The following is a 27957-nucleotide window of genomic DNA, read 5'->3' as shown; positions in this document are numbered from 1 at the left end:
CCTGTCAGACTCGGGGGCCTTAGCGTGCGCACAGCAACACATATTGCTGTACCAGTGTTCCTGTCCTCTTCAGTGGCGTCTTGACAACTTGGTGAAGGAAATCCTACCTGAGCACCTAGTTCAACAGGCAGGGGTACATGATCCCAGCTTCACAGACTGCACAACCAAATGGGTCTCTCTCGCAGGACCAGCACCCCAACCACCGCCTTCTGAAGCCCATAAGCAATCCAGCTGGGATCGCCCCATTGCCGACCAAGAAGCTGCGACTTTGCTAGAAGCTGCGACAACACATGACACTGCCCGACTTAGAGCTGTAGCAGCTTCCCATGCAGATGACTTCCTATTAACAACCCCAATGTCAGCAACCAGCACCCGTCTCAGTACACCACAGGCCCTCCGAATTGCCGTGGCTCTCCGCCTTGCTGCCCCAATCCACACCGATTGGTGTATTTACGACAGGTACGGATGGCATGGCCTTCTCTGCCAAAGGACAGGAGGATGGCATGCAAGACACGGCGAGGTTAACGACATTATTAAGAGAAGCCTTACCACAGCTGGTTGTCCAGCATAGAGAGCGCCCCGTTACCTAATGTCCCGCAACTCTGATGAGCCTGTCGGTCGCCCAGACGGAATCACGGTGAACCCCTGGAAGAATGGTAGACAGTTGGTGTGGGACTACACTTGTGTTTCAACTTTAGCCAACACCTATGTTGACTTCAGTGCTACACAAGCAGGAGGGGCTGCCAATCACCGGGAAGCAGCCAAGTCACGTAAATACAGAGACCTTGAGCACCACTACAATTTTGTCCCCATTGCCTCAGAGACACTTGGTGCCTGGGGTAAAAGTGCTGCTAGCTTTTTGAAGGAGTTGGGGTCTAAGCTAATCGAATCAACTAGAGACCCCTAGAGCTGCCAGTTTTCTCTTTCAGTGCCTTAGTGTGGCAATCCAGAGAGGAAATGCTCAGTGCATCCATGGTTCCTGCCCGCCATCTGAGGAGCTGGAGGAGCTCTACAACTTGTGACAAGTAGCCTTGTACCCTGCATGTAACCAATGTTGTAACTTTTTTTTGTGTAATGACATTTTCAAATAAAGTTAGATATATATACACACATACCAAAAGAATAGGGGTGGTAGGAGAAGAAAATATCAAAGTGTTCAGTGAGGATCCACAAGGTCTTCTCTGAGTACTCTTTATTTTCTTCTCCGAGGCTATGGGTCCCTACACTTGCACCAGAGGTGGTACCCCTTCTAGGTTATATATATATATATATATATATATATATATATATATATATATATATATATATATATATATATATATATATATATATATATATGACAATGTCAGACCACGGAGGAAAATGAAACAGGAATTTCCTTAAGTACGTTCATTCCTTCTGAAGATGTATTTAATTTACGAAAGTACTTAAGGAAATTCCTGTTTCATTTTCCTCCGTGGTCTGACATTGTCACATTCTTAATCACGTGTTTATTTTCGTGATATACACATTATATATATATATATATATATATATATATATATATATATATATATATATATATATATATATATATATATATATATATAAGCCTATACTTGCATAAACCACAAGTGAAGATAAACAATCTTTGGACAACACCCACCAGTGGGACTCGAACCCAGAAAGCACAACTACCTTCCAGTAGCTGGCATAACTAGTATGCTTTAACCCACTACGCCATCAGACCTTACAAAAGAAGTAGATAGTTCGAGATATATATATCTCAAACATCTCTACCTCCCGAAGGCACCAGATGAGTGAGGGGTCAGTCTGCAATTTTCGTCAAGCCACTGTCAATGTGAGAGAACTCGTGTCCAGCTTATAAGCCTATACTTGCATAAACCACAAGTGAAGATAAACAATCTTTGGACAACACCCACCAGTGGGACTCGAACCCAGAAAGCACAACTACCTTCCAGTAGCTGGCATAACTAGTATGCTTTAACCCACTACGCCATCAGACCTTACAAAAGAAGTAGATAGTTCGAGATATATATATCTCAAACATCTCTACCTCCCGAAGGCACCAGATGAGTGAGGGGTCAGTCTGCAATTTTCGTCAAGCCACTGTCAATGTGAGAGAACTCGTGTCCAGCTTATAAGCCTATACTTGCATAAACCACAAGTGAAGATAAACAATCTTTGGACAACACCCACCAGTGGGACTCGAACCCAGAAAGCACAACTACCTTCCAGTAGCTGGCATAACTAGTATGCTTTAACCCACTACGCCATCAGACCTTACAAAAGAAGTAGATAGTTCGAGATATATATATCTCAAACATCTCTACCTCAGATATTGTTTATCTTCACTTGTGGTTTATGCAAGTATAGGCTTATAAGCTGGACACGAGTTCTCTCACATTGACAGTGGCTTGACGAAAATTGCAGACTGACCCCTCACTCATCTGGTGCCTTCGGGAGGTAGAGATGTTTGAGATATATATATCTCGAACTATCTACTTCTTTTGTAAGGTCTGATGGCGTAGTGGGTTAAAGCATACTAGTTATGCCAGCTACTGGAAGGTAGTTGTGCTTTCTGGGTTCGAGTCCCACTGGTGGGTGTTGTCCAAAGATTGTTTATCTTCACTTGTGGTTTATGCAAGTATAGGCTTATAAGCTGGACACGAGTTCTCTCACATTGACAGTGGCTTGACGAAAATTGCAGACTGACCCCTCACTCATCTGGTGCCTTCGGGAGGTAGAGATGTTTGAGATATATATATCTCGAACTATCTACTTCTTTTGTAAGGTCTGATGGCGTAGTGGGTTAAAGCATACTAGTTATGCCAGCTACTGGAAGGTAGTTGTGCTTTCTGGGTTCGAGTCCCACTGGTGGGTGTTGTCCAAAGATTGTTTATCTTCACTTGTGGTTTATGCAAGTATAGGCTTATAAGCTGGACACGAGTTCTCTCACATTGACAGTGGCTTGACGAAAATTGCAGACTGACCCCTCACTCATCTGGTGCCTTCGGGAGGTAGAGATGTTTGAGATATATATATCTCGAACTATCTACTTCTTTTGTAAGGTCTGATGGCGTAGTGGGTTAAAGCATACTAGTTATGCCAGCTACTGGAAGGTAGTTGTGCTTTCTGGGTTCGAGTCCCACTGGTGGGTGTTGTCCAAAGATTGTATATATATATATATATATATATGTCGTACCTAGTAGCCAGAACGCACTTCTCTGCCTACTATGCAAGGCCCGATTTGCCTAATATCTGGCCTATAATATCTGCCTAATAGCTTTATCTGGGCAAGTTTTTTCAACAAAACTTTGCAGTTCTTCCCATACTTCACACATTTCCTTAATGAAGAAGGGACATCCTCTACTGCCTCTGCTAACAACTATTTTCTTAGGTTGAACCTTACCACTGGCTTTCTTGGGACCCATGGTGAGATATATAATAACTTTTATGCTCAAATGGCCAAATATCCGACAAAAAACTGTAAATCCTTGTGAAGAATTCAGGCGGGATAATCACTGGGCGCAAGGCACTGGTAAACTGAGGCGCGATCGCTGTGCCACCACGCGTTAGTCGGCCTGTACACGTATCAACACCCTCGTCTTCCGAGGCAACCCTTGCCTTCCGAGGCAAATTTTCCGAGCAAATCCTGCTCATATTCCGAAAAACTTGTATACAGGGAGACTTGTATTCCGAGGTACCACTGTATATATACATATGCAACAATGATAAAAAAATACTGACCCAAGTATGCGGAAAAACCACATGTGAAAAATAGAGAATGCTTAACGCGTTTTCGACTACATCGCCTTCATCAGAGCAAAGTAGAATGAAAGAAATTCGTTCTACTTTGCTCTGATGAAGGCGATGTAGCTGAAAACACGTTAAGCATTCTCTATTTTTCACATGTGGTTTTTCCACATACAGTATATATATATATATATATATATATATATATATATATATATATATATATATATATATATATGTCGTACCTAGTAGCCAGAACGCACTTCTCAGCCTACTGTGCAAGGCCCAATTTGCCTAATAAGCCAAGTTTTCACGAATTAATGTTTTTCCAACTACCTAACCTACCTAACCTAACCTAACCCAACTTTTTCTGCTACTTAACCTAACCTAACCTATAAAGATATGTTAGGTTAGGTTAGGTAGGGTTGGTTAGGTTCGGTCGAATATTTACGTTAATTTTAACTCCAATAAAAAAAAATTGACCTAATACATAATGAAATGGGTAGCTTTATCATTTCATAAGAAAAAAATTAGAGAAAATATATTAATTCAGGAAAACTTGGCTTATTAGGCAAATCGGGCCATGCATAGTAGGCTGAGAAGTGAGTTCTGGCTACTAGGTACGACATATATATATATATATATATATATATATATATATATATATATATATATATATATATATATATATATATATATATATATATATATATAATATATATATATATATATATATATATATATATATATATATATATATATATATAACTGAAAACTCACACCCCAGAAGTGACTCGAACCCATACTCCCAGAAGCAACGCAACTGGTATGTACAAGACGCCTTAATCCACTTGACCATCACGACCGGACATAATGAGGTGATAGCCGAGGCTATTTGAACCACCCCACCGCCGGCACTCGGATAGTAATCTGGATGAGAATGAGGTGATTTGGTAAAATGCTATGCCCAAGATTACTATCCGAGTGCCGGCGGTGGGGTGGTTCAAATAGCCTCGGCTATCACCTCATTATGTCCGGTCGTGATGGTCAAGTGGATTAAGGCGTCTTGTACATACCAGTTGCGTTGCTTCTGGGAGTATGGGTTCGAGTCACTTCTGGGGTGTGAGTTTTCAGTTGCATATTGTCCTGGGGACCATTCAGGCTTGTTCGCATATATATATATATATATATATATATATATATATAGGTTTGGGGACCATTTAAGCTTGTTTGCATATATATATATATATATATATATATATATATATATATATATATATATATATATATATATATATATGTCGTACCTAGTAGCCAGAACTCACTTCTCAGCCTACTATGCAAGGCCAAATTTGCCTAATAAGCCAAGTTTTCATGAATTAATTGTTTTTCGACTACCTAACCTAACCTAACTTTTTCCGCTACCTAACCTAACCTAACCTATAAAGATAGGTTAGGTTAGGTTAGGTAGGGTTGGTTAGGTTCGGTCATATATCTACGTTAATTTTAACTCCAATTAAAAAAAATTGACCTCATACGTAATGAAATGGGTAGCTTTATCATTTCATAAGAAAAATATTAGAGAAAATATATTAATTCAGGAAAACTTGGCTTATTAGGCAAATCGGGCCTTGCATAGTAGGCTGAGAAGTGAGTTCTGGCTACTAGGTACGACATATATATATATATATATATATAATATAATATATGCGAACAAGCCTGAACGGTCTCCAGGCATATATGCAACTCAAAGCTCACACCCCAGAAGTGACTCGAACCCATACTGCCAGAAGCACTCTGCAACTGATGTACAGGATCCCTTAACCACTCGACCATCATGACCGGACAATAGAGGATGGTAGCCGAGGCTAATTCCCCATTCCCCCGCTGGCACTCTGATGGTAATCTTGGGCATGGTATTTTATCAAATCACTTCATTCTTTGGGGCACACGTGAGGAACACAAACGCGAACAAGCCTGAACGGTCTCCAGGCCCAAGACTACCATCAGTGTGCCGGCAGGGGGATGGGGAATTAGCCTCAGCTACCATCCTCTTTTGTCCGGTGGTGATGGTCGAGTGGTTAAGGGATCCTGTACATCAGTTGCAGAGTGCTTCTGGCAGTATGGGTTCGAATCACTTCTGGGGTGTGAGTTTTCAGTTATATATATATATATATATATATATATATATATATATATATATATATATATATATATATATATATATATATATATATATATGTCGTACCTAGTAGCCAGAATGCACTTCTCGGCCTACTATGCAAGGCCCGATTTGCCTAATAAGCCAAGTTTTCCTGAATTAATATATTTTCTCTAATTTTTTTCTTATGAAATGATAAAGCTACCCATTTCATTATGTATGAGGTCAATTTTTTTTTATTGGAGTAAAAATTAACGTAGATATATGACCAAACCTAACCAACCCTACCTAACCTAACCTACCCTATCTTTATAGGCTAGGTTAGGTTAGGTAGCCGAAAAAGTTAGGTTAGGTAGGTTAGGTAGCCGAAAAACAATTAATTCATGAAAACTTGGCTTATTAGGCAAATCGGGCCTTGCATAGTAGGCCGAGAAGTGCGTTCTGGCTACTAGGTACGACATATATATATATATATATATATATATATATATATATATATATATATATATATATATATATATATATATATATAATCGCATGTATAGAATTTTTTAAATTTTACCGCCCAGACACAGATTTTGACACCTGAATCTAGGACATGTCCTGGAAAATACGGACATATGGCAACAATACTGTAGAGACAGGACACGGGTTTCCACATACAGGCTCAGGGTATGAGATGAACTACGGGAAGGGAACTTTCAGGAGAAAGCTCCAAGCCATTGTGACTATTATAGCACTTGGAAGTGGTCAGGATAAGGATTTGGGATGGGACAGGAAGGATGAATGGAGCCCAACTACTTGGACGGTCGGGGATTGAATGCCAACCTGAATGAAGCTCGTCGCTCTACCATCCAGCCCAAGTGGTTGGACAGGAGACGAACGAGAGGCACCAGAGGTGAGGTGTAACCCTGTATAGTGCAGACGAAGAGTCGAAGGAGAGGCAGATGAGTAAACGGGAACGCCATAATCGACTTTAAACAGCACGATGTAAATAGAGGAGCGTGCGTCTAGCAGCTTCCCAGTAAGTATGGAACAAAGCTTTAAATTCCATATCTGCCAAAGAAAATATAATTCTGCTAACTCTAAATTCCAAATCTGCCAAAAATATCCAAATCCACCAACAAAAAACCAAATCCGCCAACAAAAAATTGCAAATCCGCCAACAATACAATTACAGTACATATCCGACAACAAATAACTCCAAATCTGCAAACAAAAAAATCCAGATTCTGCCAAAAAAATCCTAATCCACCAACAAAAAAATCTAAACCCCCAACAAAAAAATCAAATCCGCCAAAAAAAATTCAATCTGCCAACAAAATCAATTAAAATCCACCAACAAAAAATCGAAATCGGCCAACAAATGAATCCAAATACACCAATGAAAAAAATCCAAATCAGCCAACAAAAAATTCCAAAGCCACAAACAAAAAACAAATCTAAATGTGCTAACAAAAAAATTCCAAATCTGCCAACAAAACAATTCCAACTCTGCCAACAAAATATTCTTAATCTGCCAACATAAAATCCAAATCCTCCTACAAAAAAATCCAAATATGGCAACAAAACAGTTCCAAATCCGAAAAAAATAATTCAAAATCCGCCAATATAAAAAATGTCAAATCCGCCAACATAAAAAATTCCAAATCTGCTAACAAAACAATTCCAAATCCACCAACAAAACTATTCCAAATCCGCCAACAAAAAATTATAAATCCACCAACAAAAAATCCAAATCCATCAATAACAAAATTCCATATCCACCAACAAAAAATATCAAATATGCTTTCAAAAAATTCTAAGTCCACTAACTATAAATCCTAAATCCGACAACAAAAAATCTAAATCCACCAAAAAAAAATCAAAATCAGCCAAAAAAAATCCAAATCCACTAACAAAAAAATTCAAATTCCCCAATAAACCAATTCCACCTGCCAAAAAAATTGAATTCCGCCAACAAAAAATCTAAATCCGCCAATAAAAAAATCCAAATCCGCCAACAAAAAAGCTCCAACTATACCAACAAAAAAATCCAAATCCGCCAACAAAAAAATGAATTTTTTTTTAATTGTTATTGTTGGCGGCTCCATTACCACACAAGCCTTTTGACTTTTTAACCTTAACTGCAAGCAGACGTATGGACGCTTCCTCCGCTTGGGAGCCGCCGGATCATGTTTTGTTTTGCAATTTGGATTTGATGCTGCCGTTTGGCATCCCTATTCAATTGAAAGGTTATGACATCTCTAGCCAAAGGGTCCCAGCGCATTGTGGTATACTCCATGATGAACTTGTAGACCAGCTGGCCAGTGATGCACAACACTCCTTACATTACCCATCATTCAGTTCCTTATGTTTCACATAAAGGAGCCTTCAAAGTTCCTTTCACCCAAGATTTTGTAATGAAATGGAAAACGTCATGCTCATGTTTATACTATGGATCCATAAAAAAATAAATGGGAAACTTTTTTTTTTGGAAACATGCTGGGTATAAAAACAGAGAAATTGATGCAATGATGACCAGAGTAAGGCTGAGACACACCACACTGGCAGTACACACCTCTAAATATAGAACAGACATCAACAAACTTTGCATCCAGTCATGTTCCAGAAACAATTGAACACAACCTCCTTCACTGTTTTCCACATCGTAGTGCCAGAGTAAACTTCAAACAAGTACTGTATTTATCACACTTAAAATACCTTTTAACATCGAGCATATATTAGCAGGCGACCTCTCATTACTGTACATATAAAATTTCAAATAATCAAAGCACTGGCTAAATATCTCTGGTTGACCAACAAACTAGGCCACATTTGACCTGTGCATATACCTAGCGCCATGAACACATCCCGCCGATCCACAGCCCCGCTCCTGTGCCAGGTAAGTCCACAACGGGCTCACCATAGCCCATACCATACTTTTTGTTCCAAGTGAAGTTCGTTGATGTCTGTTCTATATTTAGAGGAACTTTTTGTTCCAAGTAGCGAATCTTAAACAACAACAACAATATCCCGCCCTACAGTGCAGCAAGTCTACCCCTATCACACGCCTCTATAGTCTATCCCGCTCCTATCTCTACACTCAACAGTAGTCTACACTCTACACCACACACAAGCCTTCAAACCTTGTCACACTCAACATTGACGGTCCATGGTGACATGTCGCCCAACATGAGTACTGGTACAGTCATTGGGAACGACAACCCCTTCACAAGCACGGTACTATCAACAACAAGAACACTTTAGCTTTGTCATGTTACAATTAACTCCAAGCAAATCCTTCAATCTTTAATGACCACACACATGTTTTCACTCCTACAATTTTATAACTAAAAGTTTAATGTAACCTTCCCATCCCATTCTTTTTTGTTTAGGTTACTCCAAATCCAAAATTATTTTAATTCCCCCATATGTATACCTAACCTTGTTATTAAAAAAAAAAAACATAAGGCAAAACAAAGAAAATTAGAACGTTCATTCTGCAGCACAGGAATTTTAGTGCTCTCCTCATCCTGTTGATCCTCGGTGTACCGCTCTTATTATTACTACTATATGCTTTATGCCAATATTTGAATACCAATTTCATGGGAGGCCACAAAATACTTCAGCTCCTGGTCTCCCTCCATCTTGTAACAATCATATCACTCAAAGACCAACAAGGATCTTCTGGGCAAATGGGGTGACCTTTGACAAGTCGCCGACTTCCGGTCCTAGTAAATGCAGGTATATTTATTTTATATTTTTACTTTTATTGCATAGATTCCTTACTTTTGAAAATATTGTACTTCAAATATATTTCTGGCTTGGCTAGCACATCAACTTAAGACTAACATGGGAATGTTGATCATTGCTCACTCTAAAATATGAGTAATGATTTTGTATTTTGTATTTTTTATACTTCTGAATCGGGTCTACAATTTTATACAAAAGCAGTAAAATAATTATCTAAATTTATTGCTTACAAACAGGTGGCAGTGTTTATAATAGCTACATTCTGAAGGTTAAAAAGAATCTTTACAATTAAAACAAAATCAAATTTACTTTTATTATATAATAAAGACCCTTTGGGATCTATCGACATTTCTACATCTCTGGGTTTCTGTTTAAGAAATCTTTATGCTAAAATTTTTCATCCATTATCGTCACCCTCTGTTGAGATTGTCATATTCTAAGGATAGCCCCACATTGAATGTTCATGTCCTCCCAATGCACTCTAATTTTTATCTAGTGATTTATGATATGGGAATAATTATAGAGAGCTTGGACCATTGTTGGCCTTTTCTTCTTAGCCTCAGTGCAGAGCCCAGCCAAAGTAAAGAGGTGAGAGGCAATATCCATGTCCCAGGCACCAGCCTTTGCGTCCAGAAGCTCTTCCACCTCTGCTTCACTCTCTTGAACATAAGACAACTGAAACATACCCATGACATTTAATATTGCTTTATACACCAAAATTATTATCCTGACAATTAGTAAGTAAATAAGCAAAGAACAAGTAAAATAGTCATTGTATTGTTCCTACATATAAAACACCCAAGGGTATTTTAAGTACTGTACTATGCATTCAGCTCACAACTGATTGGACACAAGTTTGATTTCCCTGGGGCAGTGCAAGATGTTTGGATATTACACACAGAAATCACAATAGCGTGATGCATCAAATGATCAAATCCACAAGGGCCGTGATGAGGGTTCGAACCAACGTCCGAGAGGATCCCAGACGCACCTTGATCGATGGTCAGTTGAACTCCTGATTGCAATTCTTTTACAATATCATGACACAGTTGATTAAGGTGCGTCTGGGATCCTCTCAGACATAGGTTCAAACCCTCATCACGGCCCTTGTGGATTTGATCATGTTTGGATATGTTTCTTTACACCTAATGGCCATACAGTATATTTACCAAATGGTAAACAGGTACTTGGGAGTTGTTGTGGGTCACATCCTGGGGAAAGGTCAGTTATTGGCTTGTTGATCTTGATAAACCTAACAGGCTTCCTGTCCCCAATAATGGTAAACCAAATTATAGTGTTTATTACACCTCATTATTTCTTTAAAATATACATGGTTTAAAATTGAACCACACCTCCCATTTGAACAATAACAGTACTACAGTGAACCTCCAAATTCCTGATAATGTTGTTCCAGACCTGATCTAGAATTGCGTAAAATCCAGATTTCTGAAACATCGTCCTATTTCAGCTATTTTATCCAAACTTTTCTAATAGCTATTTATACATTTATACTATTTATATGTTTTTGCATATTTTGACACAAATAACATACTGTATAACAATGATTTTAGTGGCAAGGAAATAGTATTTGCATTGTATAAAGGCCAACTGATCCTCTAAAAATGTCAATTCAATACCTAAAGCTTCTTAGATAAAATGTACAAAGTTTGGATCATTGTACCCAAAACCTTTCCATGGATGTTTTTGGGTACAATGTTACTAGTCTCTAAAACTACCAGAAAACAGTTTAGAGACATAATTTTTTAGTTTATTCAAAACCAAATAAAGTTATAGTACTGTACAGTAGATACTTACCAAGTCACAACCCTCCCGTTCTTCATCATAGGATGGTAGGCCAGTCAGCATCTCTAGGAGAACCTGAGCAGCAATAGTAAAAAAGTTAAAAAGAAACTAAATACAGTGGTAATAAGTAAATATTTTAATAAATAACAGAGCATGGAATGTAATGAAATGCTCTTTTATGAGCAGCACCTTGCACCTTGTAGCTTCCCCTAGCCATGACAATGATATCACCAGGAGACTGTGAATATATTGGTCTTCTAGGCGATTTTATGCACATGAGGTCACGTTCCTTGCAAATTGTGTCAAGTCTAACAATATGTGAGGACATTAGTGAAAAGTATTCCTTAATTCACTACCAAGAGTAACTGTCCATTATAACTCAATTGAGGAACACTTCAAAACAAAGGTGTTCAAAACCTTTTTTGTTTTGTTTTGAACACTTTCAAAACAAAGGTGCCAAACGGTTTTCGGTAACGCTATACCATATTGCTAAGAAACACTTTCTCGTGACGCAAGCATTTTCACTCATTGCAGCCAAAGGGTTAAAATGGTGTGTCAACCTTCTCTAACCAACTTATCAGCAGGTCTGCTGCCCATATAGTTGGCTACAGGGGGGGGGAGGGGGGGGGGCTTCACTGGTTCAGTGTTTTTGGCAATTCAGTGTTGCTAAGTATCACTTGGAGGGAGTTTGTGTTTTGAAATACTGTACAGTATTTATGGTTTCCCGAAGTTGGGAACAGGAAACTTGTTAGGCTAAGTCACAGATACCTATTTACTGTTAGGTGAACAGAAGCATCAGGTGAAGGTAATGTGCCCAAATGTCTATGCTGCTTTGGTAATGAAGGCCGCGACCTTTCGGTGACTCAAATTGTGGTTTTTCCTGGTAGTAGATTGAGGTACTGTACTGTATGCTCTCCAATTTGCAAAGATACTGGTTCCCATGACCATAGTCACCCAGAAGCCCAATGTATTCAGTGTTCTGGAGAGATCAGTGCTAAGACTAAGGGAAGCTACTGAGGGACCTTGCTCAGAAATGGCTAATACTGTAATCTATAGCAGAGGTTACCAAACTTCATCATATCAAGGACCCCAAACATGATGAGACCCAGCCAAGGACCCCCCAACTAAAACAATAATGTTATATACAGTGTACATGTAATATTTATTCTCGCAAGAAGTAATTAGTAATAAATAAGACCATTTTTCCCTTAGTTTATAACACATTTTAATATTCTTAAGAAGAATAAAATGGAGCTTACAATTCCAAAGCTAAATGTATCCATTTTAACAGAAATATCCCCTCTAAATGCTTCAGGGGCCATGTATGCAGATGTACCAAACACAGTAGATGTCTTGATCAATGTCCTTGTGTGAGTTCCACTACCTCCAAGGTGTACAAGGCCAAAGTCCCCAACCTGGAATGAGTGTGACAATAGATGTATAAAAAGGCAGCAGCAGATTTAAGTTGCCTATTCATAACTCAATGAGTACTGATGGTTTTTAAAACTTGTTACAGATCTCTCTTTTGGTTACAATGTAATAACATAAATGATAACGAGATACACAGACTTGTGTGAAAGACCTTTTTTCAGAATTGTAAATAAGTGGAATGAGTTAGACAATAGAAGTAGGATTGGTGGTACAATGCAGAAGGGTTAACACTCAAGCGTGCATGATAGATCTTAACATGAAGATCATCACCACCATCAATGAGAAGACAATGATTTTGTGTCTTATCATTGATGGTGCTCATGATCATTGATCATTTAATGAACCACCTTTCTGTAGTGTTTATTAATAATTAGTCTAACCTTAGGAGTGAAATTACTGTCCAGCAAAATATTGGCACTCTTTATGTCACGATGAACAAGTGGTCGATGCTGGTAGGTGTGGAGATGGACGATTCCCCGTGCTGCTCCTTCACCTATATTTACACGAATTCTCCAATCTAGAGGTTCACTTCCACCCTGTGATGTATTAAATTATAATAGCTGTACACTCCGGTATGGTAATTTGTTATTTCTTAAAAATGTCATAAAACAATACAATACTAATGTTTACATTATATCACCACATTATTTCTTTATAATGTACATATTCTGTTCAATTTATCTTGCACTGGAACACAGCTTAAAGATAGCATGATTGGTGAAAATGTAGAAGATACAAGAGAGTATGAGTGAATGAATGAAACTTAGACATCAAAGAAGACCTAACCTCACGCAAGTTCAATACTTAGGATGGGTCTTAATCCACTAGGATATAAATACAGGCATACCTCAGAATAAGAGTTTAATCCGTTCCTGGAGACGCCTCGCCTTCCGAAAACTCGCATTCCGAAGTTAATTTCCCCATAAGAAATAAAGGGAAATGAATTAATCCGTTCCTGACTACCCCAAAAACCCCACATCAAACTAAATTTTTATACCTAATTCATCTAAATAAACCTACAAAACTGTGTTCCAGTTATTACTTACCTTGCTGTCGAGTGCTGTAGGCGTATGGAAGATGGTGAGGAGGGGGGAGGAGGAGAGGAGTTACTGTTTGGAAGGGGAGTCCCCTTCCATAATCACATCACATAACCCCATGCCTTGTAACACTATGGATACCACTTCTCTTTCTAAATTTTTCAAACCAGCCCCTGCTTGCCTTAAACTCTTTCTTATCTGCATCACTCGTTGCAGGGGTATTCTTTAGAAGGTCTTCGTGCAACAACCTGGCTTTCTCACAAATAATGGCCTCCGAAACACTATCACCCCTCAACTCCTTGTCGTGTATCCAAATTAATAACAACTTTTCCACTTCTTCAAGTATTTGTGGTCTTTGTGCCGTTAATGTTCTTACTCCTTTTGCCACTTTAGCACTCATAATCTTATTTTTCTTCTTAAGTATAGTGCATATTGTTGATGTGGCTTTGTTGTACTGCCTACAAAGTTCAACAACACGTGTACCGTTCTCATGCTTCCGAATGATCTCTTGTTTCTCCTCTATTGTCATCCTCACATGAGCTTTCTGGCCATTATCCTTACCACTGGCTTTCTTGGGACCCATGGTGAGATATATAATAACAAATTGTATAGACAAATCACCAAAAATCCAACAAAACACTGAAAATCCACGAGAAGAATTGATGTGGGGGTAGTCACTGACCGCGAGACAATGGTAAACTGAGGGGCGGCGGGGCGGAGGGGCGACGATCGCCGAACCACCACGCGCTAGGTCGGCCTGTACGCGTATCAACAAACTCGCGTCCCGAAGTAACCCTCGCCTTCTGAGACAAATTTTTGGAGTAAATACTGCTCGCCTTCCGAAAACCTCGCATAAAGGGACAATCGCATTCCGAGGTACCACTGTAGGCATCACATGCATATCCTGACCTAACAATGAACTGACTAGCACATCCTGATCTGACCATAAACTACCAGATAGGTGCCTATTAAATCTTGCTTCCTTTGTCAGTCTAGCTGTAGCTAATGGATCGGGTCTCAACATTTTTAATTTCCATGCGTCACCACAACAGTCGGTGGGCACTAGTGTACAGTATTGTGGAGCTCCCACATTATGGTGCAGGAGTTGGAGGTGGTGTTGAAGGCACTTCTGTGCCTTACAAGGTCCTTGAGATTTGGCTGCATTCAATTTGCCGGAGGTTAATTGTCTCATAGGGGGCAGTGTACTCTAGCGGTAGCTTCTCTTCTGGATCCTCAGTGTGTTAGCGCTCTAGTCAACTTCCATTCAAGGCACATCAACTGATTTCATGGTGGTCAATAGCTCCTACATCCCTGTTTCAAAGAAGAGGTAGAGAAGACCTCTTTTTACATGACACTTAACTGTCTAAATGTGGATCCATTTTGTTGCTGTGAACAAATAATTTCCAATTTCTGCCATTCCATTAACCAACAGGTTTCAGCATTGGTCAGTTCATAGTAGCCTTTCTGTTGCATTACTCCATCCAGTTCTTTTTTCATATCTCCTCTTTCCCAGACAATTGGCAGTGGAATATTCATTCCCAAGAGAGTACTCCAGATCTCAAAAAGAGTATTCCAGGTCATTCAATGCTTTATTATTTTTAAGTATTAATTTAGCAAGAGTGGTACAGTAGTAATATTAAAGTTTCTTCCATTCTCTGATGGTGTTATACAGTAATGCTGTGCTTGATGGCATTATCTACTGTATACAGTATATGTTCTACTAATATTTCTTTTTTGATGAACGTTTAGTATGGATAAAGCGGATGAGAAAAGCTATTTTTTGTATGATAAGTGTTGTTTGCATTGTTGATATCGCAGGCATACAGTACTTACTCTATATGAATAATGAGATGAGAGGATATTTACAAATCCTCTCACCTAAGCGCCAGAATTGTTTATCTATATATACTTTGTTGTAATTACTACAGGGTACAGTATACACCCCTGCCATAGTGAACTTGTTACTTATACTTCTAATAATACTGTAATACTGATTCCTGTGTTAGTCGTGTTATTTGGTCTCCAATCATGAGAATGAGCCGTCACACTCTTCTGTCAAGAGAATGAGCTGACTCTCTCGCTCTCTCTCTCCTGTTGGGAGAATAAACCATCACTCACACTCTTGTCTGAAGAATGAGCCATCACTCACTCTCGCTTGTCAGGAGAATGAGAGCTCTCACTCACTCACTCACTCACTCTCTCTCTCTCTCTCTCTCTCTCTCTCTCTCTCTCTCTCTCTCTCTCTCTCTCTCTCACTCACACTCTCACACACACACACTCTCTCACTCACACTCTCACACACACACACACTCTCTCACTCACACTCTCACACACACACACTCTCTCACTCACACTCTCACACACACACACTCTCTCACTCACACTCTCACACACACACACTCTCTCACTCACACTCTCACACACACACGCGGATAGAGGTGTCTAGAGATGAAGTGGAAAATATGCTAAAGGAGCTCGGGAAGAACAAAGCAGCTGGCCCAGATGGCGTTTCACCATGGGTTCTGAGAGAATGTGCATCTGAGCTCAGCATTCCGCTTCACCTGATCTTTCAGGCATCCCTGTGTACAGGAATCGTAGCAGACGTGTGGAAACAGGCTAACATAGTTCCAATCTACAAAAGTGGCAGCAGGGAAGACCCCCTCAATTATAGACCTGTATCATTGACAAGTGTAATAGTGAAAGTATTGGAAAAGCTAATCAAAACTAAATGGGTAGAACACCTGGAGAGAAATGATATAATATCAGACAGACAGTATGGTTTTCGATCTGGAAGATCCTGTGTATCGAATTTACTCAGTTTCTATGATCGAGCCACAGAGATATTACAGGAAAGAGATGGTTGGGTTGACTGCATCTATCTGGACCTAAAAAAGGCTTTCGACAGAGTTCCACATAAGAGGTTGTTCTGGAAACTGGAAAATATTGGAGGGGTGACAGGTAAGCTTCTATCATGGATGAAAAATTTTCTGATAGAAAAATGAGGGCAGTAATCAGAGGCAATGTATCGGAATGGAGAAATGTCACAAGTGGAGTACCACAGGGTTCAGTTCTTGCACCAGTGATGTTTATTGTGTACATAAATGAACTACCAGTTGGTATACAGAATTATATGAACATGTTTGCTGATGATGCTAAGATAATAGGAAGAATAAGAAATTTAGATGATTGTCATGCCCTTCAAGAAGACCTGGACAAAATAAGTATATGGAGCACCACCTGGCAAATGGAATTTAATGTTAATAAATGTCATGTTATGGAATGTGGAATAAGAGAACATAGACCCCATACAACCTATATATTATGTGAGAAATCTTTAAAGAATTCTGATAAAGAAAGAGATCTAGGGGTGGTTCTAGATAGAAAACTATCACCTGAGGACCACATAAAGAATATTGTGCAAGGAGCCTATGCGATGCTTTCTAACTTCAGAATTGCATTTAAATACATGGATGGCGATATACTAAAGAAATTGTTCATGACTTTTGTTAGGCCAAAGCTAGAATATGCAGTTGTTGTGTGGTGCCCATATCTTAAGAAGCACATCAACAAACTGGAAAAGGTGCAAAGACATGCTACGAAGTGGCTCCCAGAACTGAAGGGCAAGAGCTACGAGGAGAGGTTAGAAGCATTAAATATGCCAAAACTAGAAGACAGAAGAAAAAGAGGTGATATGATCACTACGTACAAAATAGTAACAGGAATTGATAAAATCGACAGGGAAGACTTCCTGAGACCTGGAACTTCAAGAACAAGAGGTCATAGATTTAAACTAGCTAAACACAGATGCCGAAGAAATATAAGAAAATTCACCTTCGCAAATAGAGTGGTAGACGGTTGGAACAAGTTAAGTGAGAAGGTGGTGGAGGCCAAGACCGTCAGTAGTTTCAAAGCGTTATATGACAAAGAGTGCTGGGAAGACGGGACACCACGAGCGTAGCTCTCATCCTGTAACTACACTTAGGTAATTACACTTAGGTAATTACACACACACTCTCACACACACACACTCTCACACACACACACACTCTCTCACACGTGAAGATGTAATTTTAAATGAGGTCATATTCCCAAGGGGCTACTCAATTTGGAGACGGGACAGAAAAATTAGGAAAGGCGGTGGCGTTGCTGTGCTGGTAAAAGAACACCTAAAGGTGAAGGAAATAATGACTGCCAATCCACAAGAAGTTGACATAATAGCACTAGAGATCTGCTATGAGGATGATAAACTAATGATGATAAATGCATATAGTCCACCGCCAAGCAGCACATGGTCAAAGGAGGAGCTAGATAGTAAACGTGAAGGTCTTATAACAATAATGAGAGAGATTATAGCGAGAGCGGATAACGATAGATCACGACTGTTGATAGTCGGTGACTTCAACTTGAAATCCATAGACTGGGAAGCATATGAAGCTAAAACAGAAGATTTTTGGACCTGTAAATTTGTAGACCTCTTCCTGGAAACATTCTTGTATCAACATGTTAAACAAGCTACGAGGATGAGGGAAGGGGACGTTCCCTCCATGCTAGATTTGATATTTACCAGGAAGGAGGAAGAGATATTTGACATTCAGTACCTTCCTCCCTTGGGTAAAAGTGACCATGTCTTTTTGGGAATAAAGTATGCAATGCGTTATAAGCTGGAAGAAAATAAGGAGGTTGAAGCAGTTGAAAAACCAGACTTCAGGAGAGGACATTATGGTGACCTTAGAAATTTTTTTAGTGAGTATAATTGGACAGACTTGATGCTAGGCAAGGAAGTGAATGAAATGTATGGCAAGTTTTGTGAAATATATGATAAAGGCACAAAAAAATTTATACCAAAACAGAGATGCAGAACTAGGAAACAGGATTGGTTCAATAGAAATTGCGAGAGGGCTAGAGACCGAAAGACACAAAAATGGAATCAATACAGGAAGAGGCCGAACCCCCAAACATACCAGCGATACAAAGATGCGAGAAACAACTACACGGCAGTGAGGAGAGAGGCAGAAAGAAATTTTGAAAAAGGGATTGCGGACAAATGTAAAACAGAACCAGGTCTATTCTATAAATTCATAAACAACAAATTGCAGGTAAAGGATAATATTCAGAGGTTGAAAATGGGAAATAGATTCACGGAAGATGAAAAGGAAATGTGTGAAACACTAAACGAAAAGTTCCAAAGTGTGTTTGTACAAAATGAAATCTTTAGGGAACCAGATACAATAAGAATTCCAGAGAACAACATAGAACACATAGAGGTGTCTAGAGACGAAGTGGAAAAAATGCTCAAGGAGCTCGGTAAGAACAAAGCAGCTGGCCCAGATGGCGTTTCACCATGGGTTCTGAGAGAATGTGCATCTGAGCTCAGCATTCCACTTCACCTAATCTTTCAGGCATCCCTGTGTACAGGAATCGTAGCAGACGGGTGGAAACAGGCTAACATAGTTCCAATCTACAAAAGTGGCAGCAGGGAAGACCCCCTCAATTATAGACCTGTATCATTGACAAGTGTAATAGTGAAAGTATTGGAAAAACTAATCAAAACTAAATGGGTAGAACACCTAGAGAGAAATGATATAATATCAGACAGACAGTATGGTTTTCGATCTGGAAGATCCTGTGTATCGAATTTACTCAGTTTCTATGATCGAGCCACAGAGATATTACAAGAAAGAGATGGTTGGGTTGACTGCATCTATCTGGACCTAAAAAAGGCTTTCGACAGAGTTCCACATAAGAGGTTGTTCTGGAAACTGGAAAATATTGGAGGGGTGACAGGTAAGCTTCTATCATGGATGAAAAATTTTCTGACTGATAGAAAAATGAGGGCAGTAATCAGAGGCAATGTATCAGAATGGAGAAATGTCACAAGTGGAGTACCACAGGGTTCAGTTCTTGCACCAGTGATGTTTATTGTGTACATAAATGATCTACCAGTTGGTATACAGAATTATATGAACATGTTTGCTGATGATGCTAAGATAATAGGAAGGATAAGAAATTTAGATGACTGTCATGCCCTTCAAGAAGACCTGGACAAAATAAGTATATGGAGCACCACTTGGCAAATGGAATTTAATGTTAATAAATGTCATGTTATGGAATGTGGAATAGGAGAACATAGACCCCACACAACCTATATATTATGTGAGAAATCTTTAAAGAATTCTGATAAAGAAAGAGATCTAGGAGTGGTTCTAGATAGAAAACTATCACCTGAGGACCACATAAAGAATATTGTGCAAGGAGCCTATGCTATGCTTTCTAACTTCAGAATTGCATTTAAATACATGGATGGCGATATACTAAAGAAATTGTTCATGACTTTTGTTAGGCCAAAGCTAGAATATGCAGCTGTTGTGTGGTGCCCATATCTTAAGAAGCACATCAACAAACTGGAAAAGGTGCAAAGACATGCTACTAAGTGGCTCCCAGAACTGAAGGGCAAGAGCTACGAGGAGAGGTTAGAAGCATTAAATATGCCAAAACTAGAAGACAGAAGAAAAAGAGGTGATATGATCACTACGTACAAAATAGTAACAGGAATTGATAAAATCGACAGGGAAGACTTCCTGAGACCTGGAACTTCAAGAACAAGAGGTCATAGATTTAAACTAGCTAAACACAGATGCCGAAGAAATATAAGAAAATTCACCTTCGCAAATAGAGTGGTAGACGGTTGGAACAAGTTAAGTGAGAAGGTGGTGGAGGCCAAGACCGTCAGTAGTTTCAAAGCGTTATATGACAAAGAGTGCTGGGAAGACGGGACACCACGAGCGTAGCTCTCATCCTGTAACTACACTTAGGTAATTACTTAGGTAATTACACTCTCACTCACTCACTCTCTCTCTCTCTCTCTCTCTCTCTCTCTGTTGGGAGTATGAGTCCTCTTTTTTTAAATTAATGTACATGATTTTGTGGCTTGCTGTCTGCATTCTCTAATGGAGTACTGTATATAGGACATCTAAGGTTCAAGAACAAACCAGTGATGTATTGGCATTCTTTCAAGAAATTGATGACTACAAATCATAAAAGCCCTAAGAAAGAAGGCAATCACTGTTTAGTTTCATTGTGTTAGATTTATTATAAAATGAGCAAACTTACTGCACATGCTAAACGGTCTTGAAGACTGCCATTGGGCATGTAAGCATACACAAGGCACCAGTCTGGACCATCGCAGGAAAAGCCCTCAAGTGCCAGCAAATTCTCATGAATGCACCTAGCAAGTGATATAAATATTAACATAATTCATTAACTACTACTTACACTCCTTCCAAGAGTAAGTATTACACATCCCAGGCCGATTAGTATCGTTATAAAAAATATGAAACCTACACGTAGAATTACCGGGCTTGGCCTCATTAGCTCTCTGGTGCACTGGCTCTAGTACCACAGACACATCAATAAAACAACCAGGTCTCTGGCTTGTATAGACCTACCCAACACTAAGACCAGAATCTGGTATGTTTGTCTAGATCAAAGGATCGTGGGGATCTATGATCTACCAAAAACAAAGTAAAACCATGCAGAAACAAACAACACAGCTTTATCAACAAGAGAAATGATGGAAACACGGGAAATGATTGCCCAGTACAGTATCAACAAACTATTCTCTTGTTCCCAAGTGCACCACCAGGTGACTGCTCAGGTCAGCCTGAATGCCTCCTCACACCATGAGCACACCAAGTCCTTGTGTTGGGTAGACCTCCCCTAGCCTAGAGATCCTCAAGTTTTGTGGTATGTGTGGTACAGTTACATATCAGAGACAATGCAATGGGGAGTTATTAAGGCTGCCAAGAAAAGATCATCATATTATTTTCAACACTTGATTTATACTGTAATCATACCACACATCTATTTTTTATAAATATTATTATTAATATTATTATTATTATTATTATTATTATTATTATTATTTCACAGGGAAATCACATTAATGTGATATATCAAAGAACAAATCCACAGAAGCCTTCATGAGGGTTCACACCTATGCTAAGAGTGACTCAGACCTCTTCTACAGTTGACTAGAGCGCGTCTGGGAACACTCGGTGCATAGGTTCGAACCCTCGTCAAGGCTCCTGTGAATTTTTAATTATTATTATTATTATTATTACTATTATATACTAAGCTAAAACATTTTAAGTACTGTATAAAACATCTCTAAATTTATATTATACAGTATATTCTTTATAACTAAGAATGATCCTTCTAGAATCCATATACAGTACCCTTCATCTCACAACTTGCAGTTCAGACTGTATTACTGAGGTTCAACAACTTATCTTGGGTTCACCTCACTCATACATACCCATCTTACAATTGCTTACAACATCCAGTTTGACACAGGTATATGGTACAGAACTGTACTGTATATAAGAGCAGAGGTGCCATAGGCACAATCAGAGAACACTGTATAAACATCAGAGGTCCACGGTTGTTCAACGTCCTCCCAGCGAGCATAAGAAATATTACTGGAACAACCATAGACATCTTCAAGAGAAAACTAGATCATTTTCTCCAAGGAGTGCCAGACCAACCGGGCTGTAGTGGATATGTGGGCCTGCAGGCCGCTGCAAGCAACAGCCTGGTGGACCAAACTCTCACAAGTCGAGCTTGGCCTCGGACTGGGCTTGGGAAGTAGAAGAACTCCCAGAACTCCATGAACCAGGTATCACATTCTTTCCATTATAATCACTCTTCTGTATTTCCTTAGCCAACCACCCTAACTAAAATACCAGCCCCATTAGTACACCATCACCCACTAGGGCATCACCCTGACTAGGGCACTACTTCACTAGGACATCACTGAAGGAAGAGGTTGTTGAAACCAATTCCATCCACAACTTTAAAAAGAAATACGATGAAAACATTGATGATGAGAGAGGTAATTAGTATGTGAAGTATAGATTGCTAGGAAGTGGGGCATAAAGAGGGGGCATCTCACTTCCTCCATAGTTACTGATAGGCAAGCCCCCCATCCCACTATGACACCCCAACTTTAAATATACAGTACTGCATATGTTACCTACCTTGAGAGAACTTCAATTTCTGTTTTAAATTGCTCCTTAACCTTGATCTCTCCCGAGTTGAGTCTCTTCACAGCAACCTTTTTCTCACGACCTCCCTGAAATATTTTGGCCATATATACAATGCCAAATGCTCCCTCACCTAATTTACAACCTCCTAAATCCACAGGCACATCAGAGAAGGTATTAGTCATTTCCTTCATTAATGAATAATTGAAATGTGTAAAACCTGAAATTTTCAAATCCTGTAAAGCTTGGGCATCAAGAGGTGGTAATTGTGTTTGTGGGTGTTGAAAGGTGAAGGTAGTTGGAGGGCTGACCACCTCATCTTCAACAGGTGGTGCTGTAGCATGCACCAAATCATTACTGTTCAGTTTCTCATTATAAACACTTGCATTATCTCTGACCTCTTCACAGGAACTTATCTCATGAATAAAAGTTTGATGAACCCTCAGTCCCTCTTCTAGTGCCTTGTCCAAATCATCAATGGGATCATTATCTCCTTCCCTAGGTAGGGCTTCTCCTGCAAACAGAATATTATAGTTGAACCTAGATACTGTAATAGAACAAGTTTAATTTTGGCCTCTCACAAATGTAATAAAGATAAACCAAAAGTTTGTATGATGCAGGAAACCTTTAACCCAGAGTGTATACATGATGAATGAAGGCACAAGTACCTGTAGCAACCTTTGACCTGTACTGTACTTGAATCAACAATAGGATTTTTTTATATATATTTTGAAATCTATATACAGTATAGTACCAGTACAGTACACATTAATCATCTCATGACTATTGATTGACATATTAAAAATCTGACATTTATTAGGAACAGAGAGAGAGAAAAAAAAAATAGTTTTCAGTTTACCATGAAGAACATTAACAGTGAGGTAGTCTAAAGCACGGTAGAGTTTAGCCAGGCGCAGTAGCTCTAGGAGGTCATGTACAGTTGGGCGGCGCCTTCCACTTGTGCCCCATTCCTCCAGGAGCGCTTCAAAGCCTTCACGACGATCTCTTGCACATTCCTCTGATATTAGGCTGGTAATGAAAAAATAAAAACAGCTTTGTATACATGTATACAGGGTGTGACCAAAACATTTCAAGAGTAAATATAGTGTACAATACTCATGAAAAAAAGTCAGTCATTATCTGAAAGTATGTATGATGTTTTGGGACTTTGTGCCTCAAAAGATATCCATTGTACAAGTGAGTTGGTAATTTCTGCCTGTTATTTGACATGAACTAGCCTGTATCATGTTCTCAATCTCATCACACATGCTCAAGCTGAAATTCTTGCCTTTCTCACCCTTGATTCATTCTACCAGACTGCCTGACTTCTAGTGTGACCTATCAGTTCTTCCTCAATACTTATTAAGTAACTCTAAAGTGCTGGTACAGGAGGAGGTGTCTGGTACAATGTTCAGTAAATACCCGATATAATGCTTGCACACCCTGTCGGATGCAACACTCGCTCTGTGTCGACCATATAAATAGTAATAAATACCTGCAAAATAATTACACTCTCGACATGCCAATGATTTTGTCTCCAGTATTATATAGCAAATAAATCTGCAAGAGTAGATTTATTCTTAAAGTATGCACTATTTTTCAGGATGAAAGCTTCTTACACTTGGAATGTTTTATAAGCTCAGACAATTAATCACTACTATTCTGAGTTTTTTAAAAATACTAATAACTTTTAAGGAATACACAAAATTACAGTATAAATAGCATGTTCTGGTATTTACACTTTTTATAAAGTCAGTAATCATGGGTAGAGTTTTGGGTTGACTATAACCTTATGGAAGAAATTTGTTGAGCACTAGGCTCTCATTGAGATATACACCACAACAAATTATTATACAATACTCTCATACCAACCACTCGCTCCTGGAATAGAATAATACAACACTTTTACCGAGTCTTGAGACATCAAGCCCAGGTGCATTTCTTTTACGAACCTTCAGTGTTCATACATTAATATCAGTACAGTACTGCAACCTTTTTTATTGCACTTCATAGAACTGAACAATTCACAAGAATTGTAACACTAATAATTTGGGTAAATATAATAAAATGCCAAGATTGGCTTGATTTAATTTAAATTTTAAATTTAATTGATTTAATTCAACTAAGCCTTGCAAGTTAAGCTAAAAGATTATTTACCAAATGTATACTTTATTCAAAAATTAAATAAACATGGTACTGTACTGTATTGAGGTTACATAATAAATTTTCCAATATGAGAGGGATTAGGCTATGGTTTCTGCTAAGATAACTCATACACTGTACAAAACTAACAGGATATCATCTGAAGAATATTTCCTGGGATAGTGGAGGTCCTGCGGGATGGGGTCACCTGGCATCCAGGGACTGCTGGGCACACGACCCATCACCTCCCGCCACCCGTGTGTGACCTCCAGGATGTGTGCCAGCTCTGACCTCGCCCAAGCTGGGAGGAATCGTAGCTCTGATGTTATGGTTATTGTGTCTTCACTGCTTTGTAGGGCTTGCATTGTAGTCTGAGATATGGTAGAAGCACATTAGTACTTGTAATGTACTACCTGCATAACAAACAAAAGTTTTGTTTTGCATTTAATGTACAGTACAGTAGTTGCAAATTTTATTTCCAGTATTCATCACTGATAATTACTACATTATAAATACAATAATAATAATAATAATAATAATGAACAAATCCACAGGAGCCGTGATGAGGGTCGTCAGAATATTACCACAAACACTAGTCAATGTCAGAATATTACCACACTGGTCAATGTCAGGATATTACCACACTGGTCAACGTCAGAATATTACCACACTGGTCAATGTCAGAATATTACCACACTGGTCAATGTCAGGATATTACCACACTGGTCAACGTCAGAATATTACCACACTGGTCAATGTCAGGATATTACCACACTGGTCAACGTCAGAATATTACCACACTGGTCAATGTCAGAATTTTACCACACTGGTCAGCGTCAGAATATTAGCACACTGGTCAACGTCAGAATATTACCACACTGGTCAATGTCAGAATATTACCACACTGGTCAATGTCAGAATATTACCACACTGGTCAATGTCAGAATATTACCACACTGGTCAATGTCAGAATATTACCACACTGGTCAACGTCAGAATATTACCACACTGGTCAATGTCAGGATATTACCACACTGGTCAATGTCAGGATATTACCACACTGGTCAATGTCAGAATATTACCACACTGGTCAATGTCAGAATTTTACCACACTGGTCAGCGTCAGAATATTAGCACACTGGTCAACGTCAGAATATTACCACACTGGTCAATGTCAGAATATTACCACACTGGTCAATGTCAGAATATTACCACACTGGTCAATGTCAGAATATTACCACACTGGTCAACGTCAGAATATTACCACACTGGTCAACGTCAGAATATTACCACATTGGTCAATGTCAGGATATTACCACACTGGTCAATGTCAGCATATTACCACACTGGTCAATGTCAGAATATTACCACACTAGTCAACGTCAGAATATTACCACACTGGTCAATGTCAGTATATTACCACACTGGTCAATGTCAGAATATTACCACACTGGTCAACGTCAGAATATTACCACACTGGTCAACGTCAGAATATTACCACACTGGTCAACGTCAGAATATTACCACACTGGTCAACGTCAGGATATTACCACACTGGTCAAGGTTAGAATATTACCACACTGGTCAATGTCAGAATATTACCACACTGGTCAACGTTAGAATATTGCCATAAACACTGGTCTTAACATCAGAATATTACCACACTGGTCAACGTCAGAATATTGCCACAAACACTACTCAACGTCAGAATATTACCACAATATTGCCACAAACACTGGTCAACGTCAGGATATAGCCACAAACACTACTCAACGTCAGAATATTACCACAATATTGCCACAAACACTGGTCAACGTCAGGATATAGCCACAAACACTACTCAACGTCAGAATATTACCACAATATTGCCACAAACACTGGTCAACGTCAGAATATTGCCACAAACACTAGTCAACACCAGAATATTGCCACAAACACTGGTCAACGTCAGGATATTACCACAAACACTAGTCAACACCAGAATATTACTGTTCCGAACCTTAATGGAATCTGACCCATATATCAATCTATTACCACAAACACTGATCAACGTCAGAATATTGCCACAAACGGGCTGATCTCTGCCACCTGTTGCGGCCTTGACCACCAGTTGCTTAGTTTATGGGAATAACTTGGTGTGGGCGTGGCCTTCACCGCCAAGATTTACACGGTACACAAACTATAACATTAATAATTGTGTAACTAGCGTCAAAAGATTGTTATTTGCTTAGCTAAACGAACTAGAGGGTTCAGTCCCTGAACCGATTATGTGCCTCTGTAATCCTTTACACCACCGCCCACGGGATGGGTATGGGGTGCATAATAAAGAAAGACATTGAAGACAAACTTATTATTACATGTATAACGATACAACGATGTGGACATATTAGTCTCTTGACTCCTACTTAGTTGGTAAGTGGTCGTGCAAGAGCATGTTGCTCCTTCACACACCTGTCTTGAGATAGCAAGCTATAATAATACTAATTATTATTGTATTTATAAAACATATTAAATATATATTAGTTTTTGTAGGCAGAGAGAGATTGCATAATAAATAGTCACTATAATACACAAAGTTTCTCGTGCCTTAGTTATGTAGTGAACGTATATCACCTTTTTATTTACGCATGTTTGGTTTTTATTATATTGTATCATTCTAATGAAACCAGATCTACCTTTATTAATACTAATGATAACACAATGTTATTTATACTTTAGTCTTGAAAAAATAAAATTTGTAGCAAGATAAAGGTTTTCGTGGCGTCATAATGTAATCCAGATTGATCCTTGACTGTTGACGAACGCTTCTAACATTGCCAATGACCAATTATGATGTCAGGAAAACAATCAT

The 27957-nt window shown here is 39.0% G+C and overlaps 2 protein-coding genes across 6 annotated transcripts in view; one reads left to right on the top strand and one right to left on the bottom strand.

The window, feature by feature from the left end:
- Pdp (pyruvate dehydrogenase [acetyl-transferring]-phosphatase 1-like protein, mitochondrial) overlaps positions 1-27957 on the top strand; it is a 51660-nt gene that overhangs the window by 12652 nt on the left and 11051 nt on the right. The gene's annotated exons all lie outside the window — the stretch shown is intronic.
- On the bottom strand, positions 9854-27377 carry LOC123767710 (interleukin-1 receptor-associated kinase 4). 5 transcript variants are annotated; one of them, XM_045757634.2, is made up of 9 exons: positions 27141-27377; positions 25257-25477; positions 23824-23993; positions 22959-23478; positions 21034-21148; positions 13267-13422; positions 12715-12870; positions 11468-11530; positions 9854-10327 (listed from the first exon to the last, which is right to left on the bottom strand). In XM_045757634.2, the coding sequence occupies exons 2-9, from the start codon at positions 25469-25471 to the stop codon at positions 10145-10147; spliced, it is 1578 nt and encodes a 525-aa protein (XP_045613590.1). In that variant the 5' UTR covers positions 25472-25477; positions 27141-27377; the 3' UTR covers positions 9854-10144. The 5 variants fall into 5 exon arrangements, with proteins under 5 accessions (XP_045613590.1, XP_045613593.1, XP_045613589.1 ...); XM_045757637.2 differs by having other exon boundaries at positions 27195-27324; XM_045757633.2 differs by having other exon boundaries at positions 27106-27306.

This window comes from Procambarus clarkii, chromosome 67 (assembly GCF_040958095.1).
Source record: "Procambarus clarkii isolate CNS0578487 chromosome 67, FALCON_Pclarkii_2.0, whole genome shotgun sequence".
In the NCBI taxonomy this organism is placed as follows: Eukaryota; Metazoa; Arthropoda; class Malacostraca; order Decapoda; family Cambaridae; genus Procambarus; species Procambarus clarkii.
This window is presented reverse-complemented; position numbering and strand designations above follow the sequence as displayed.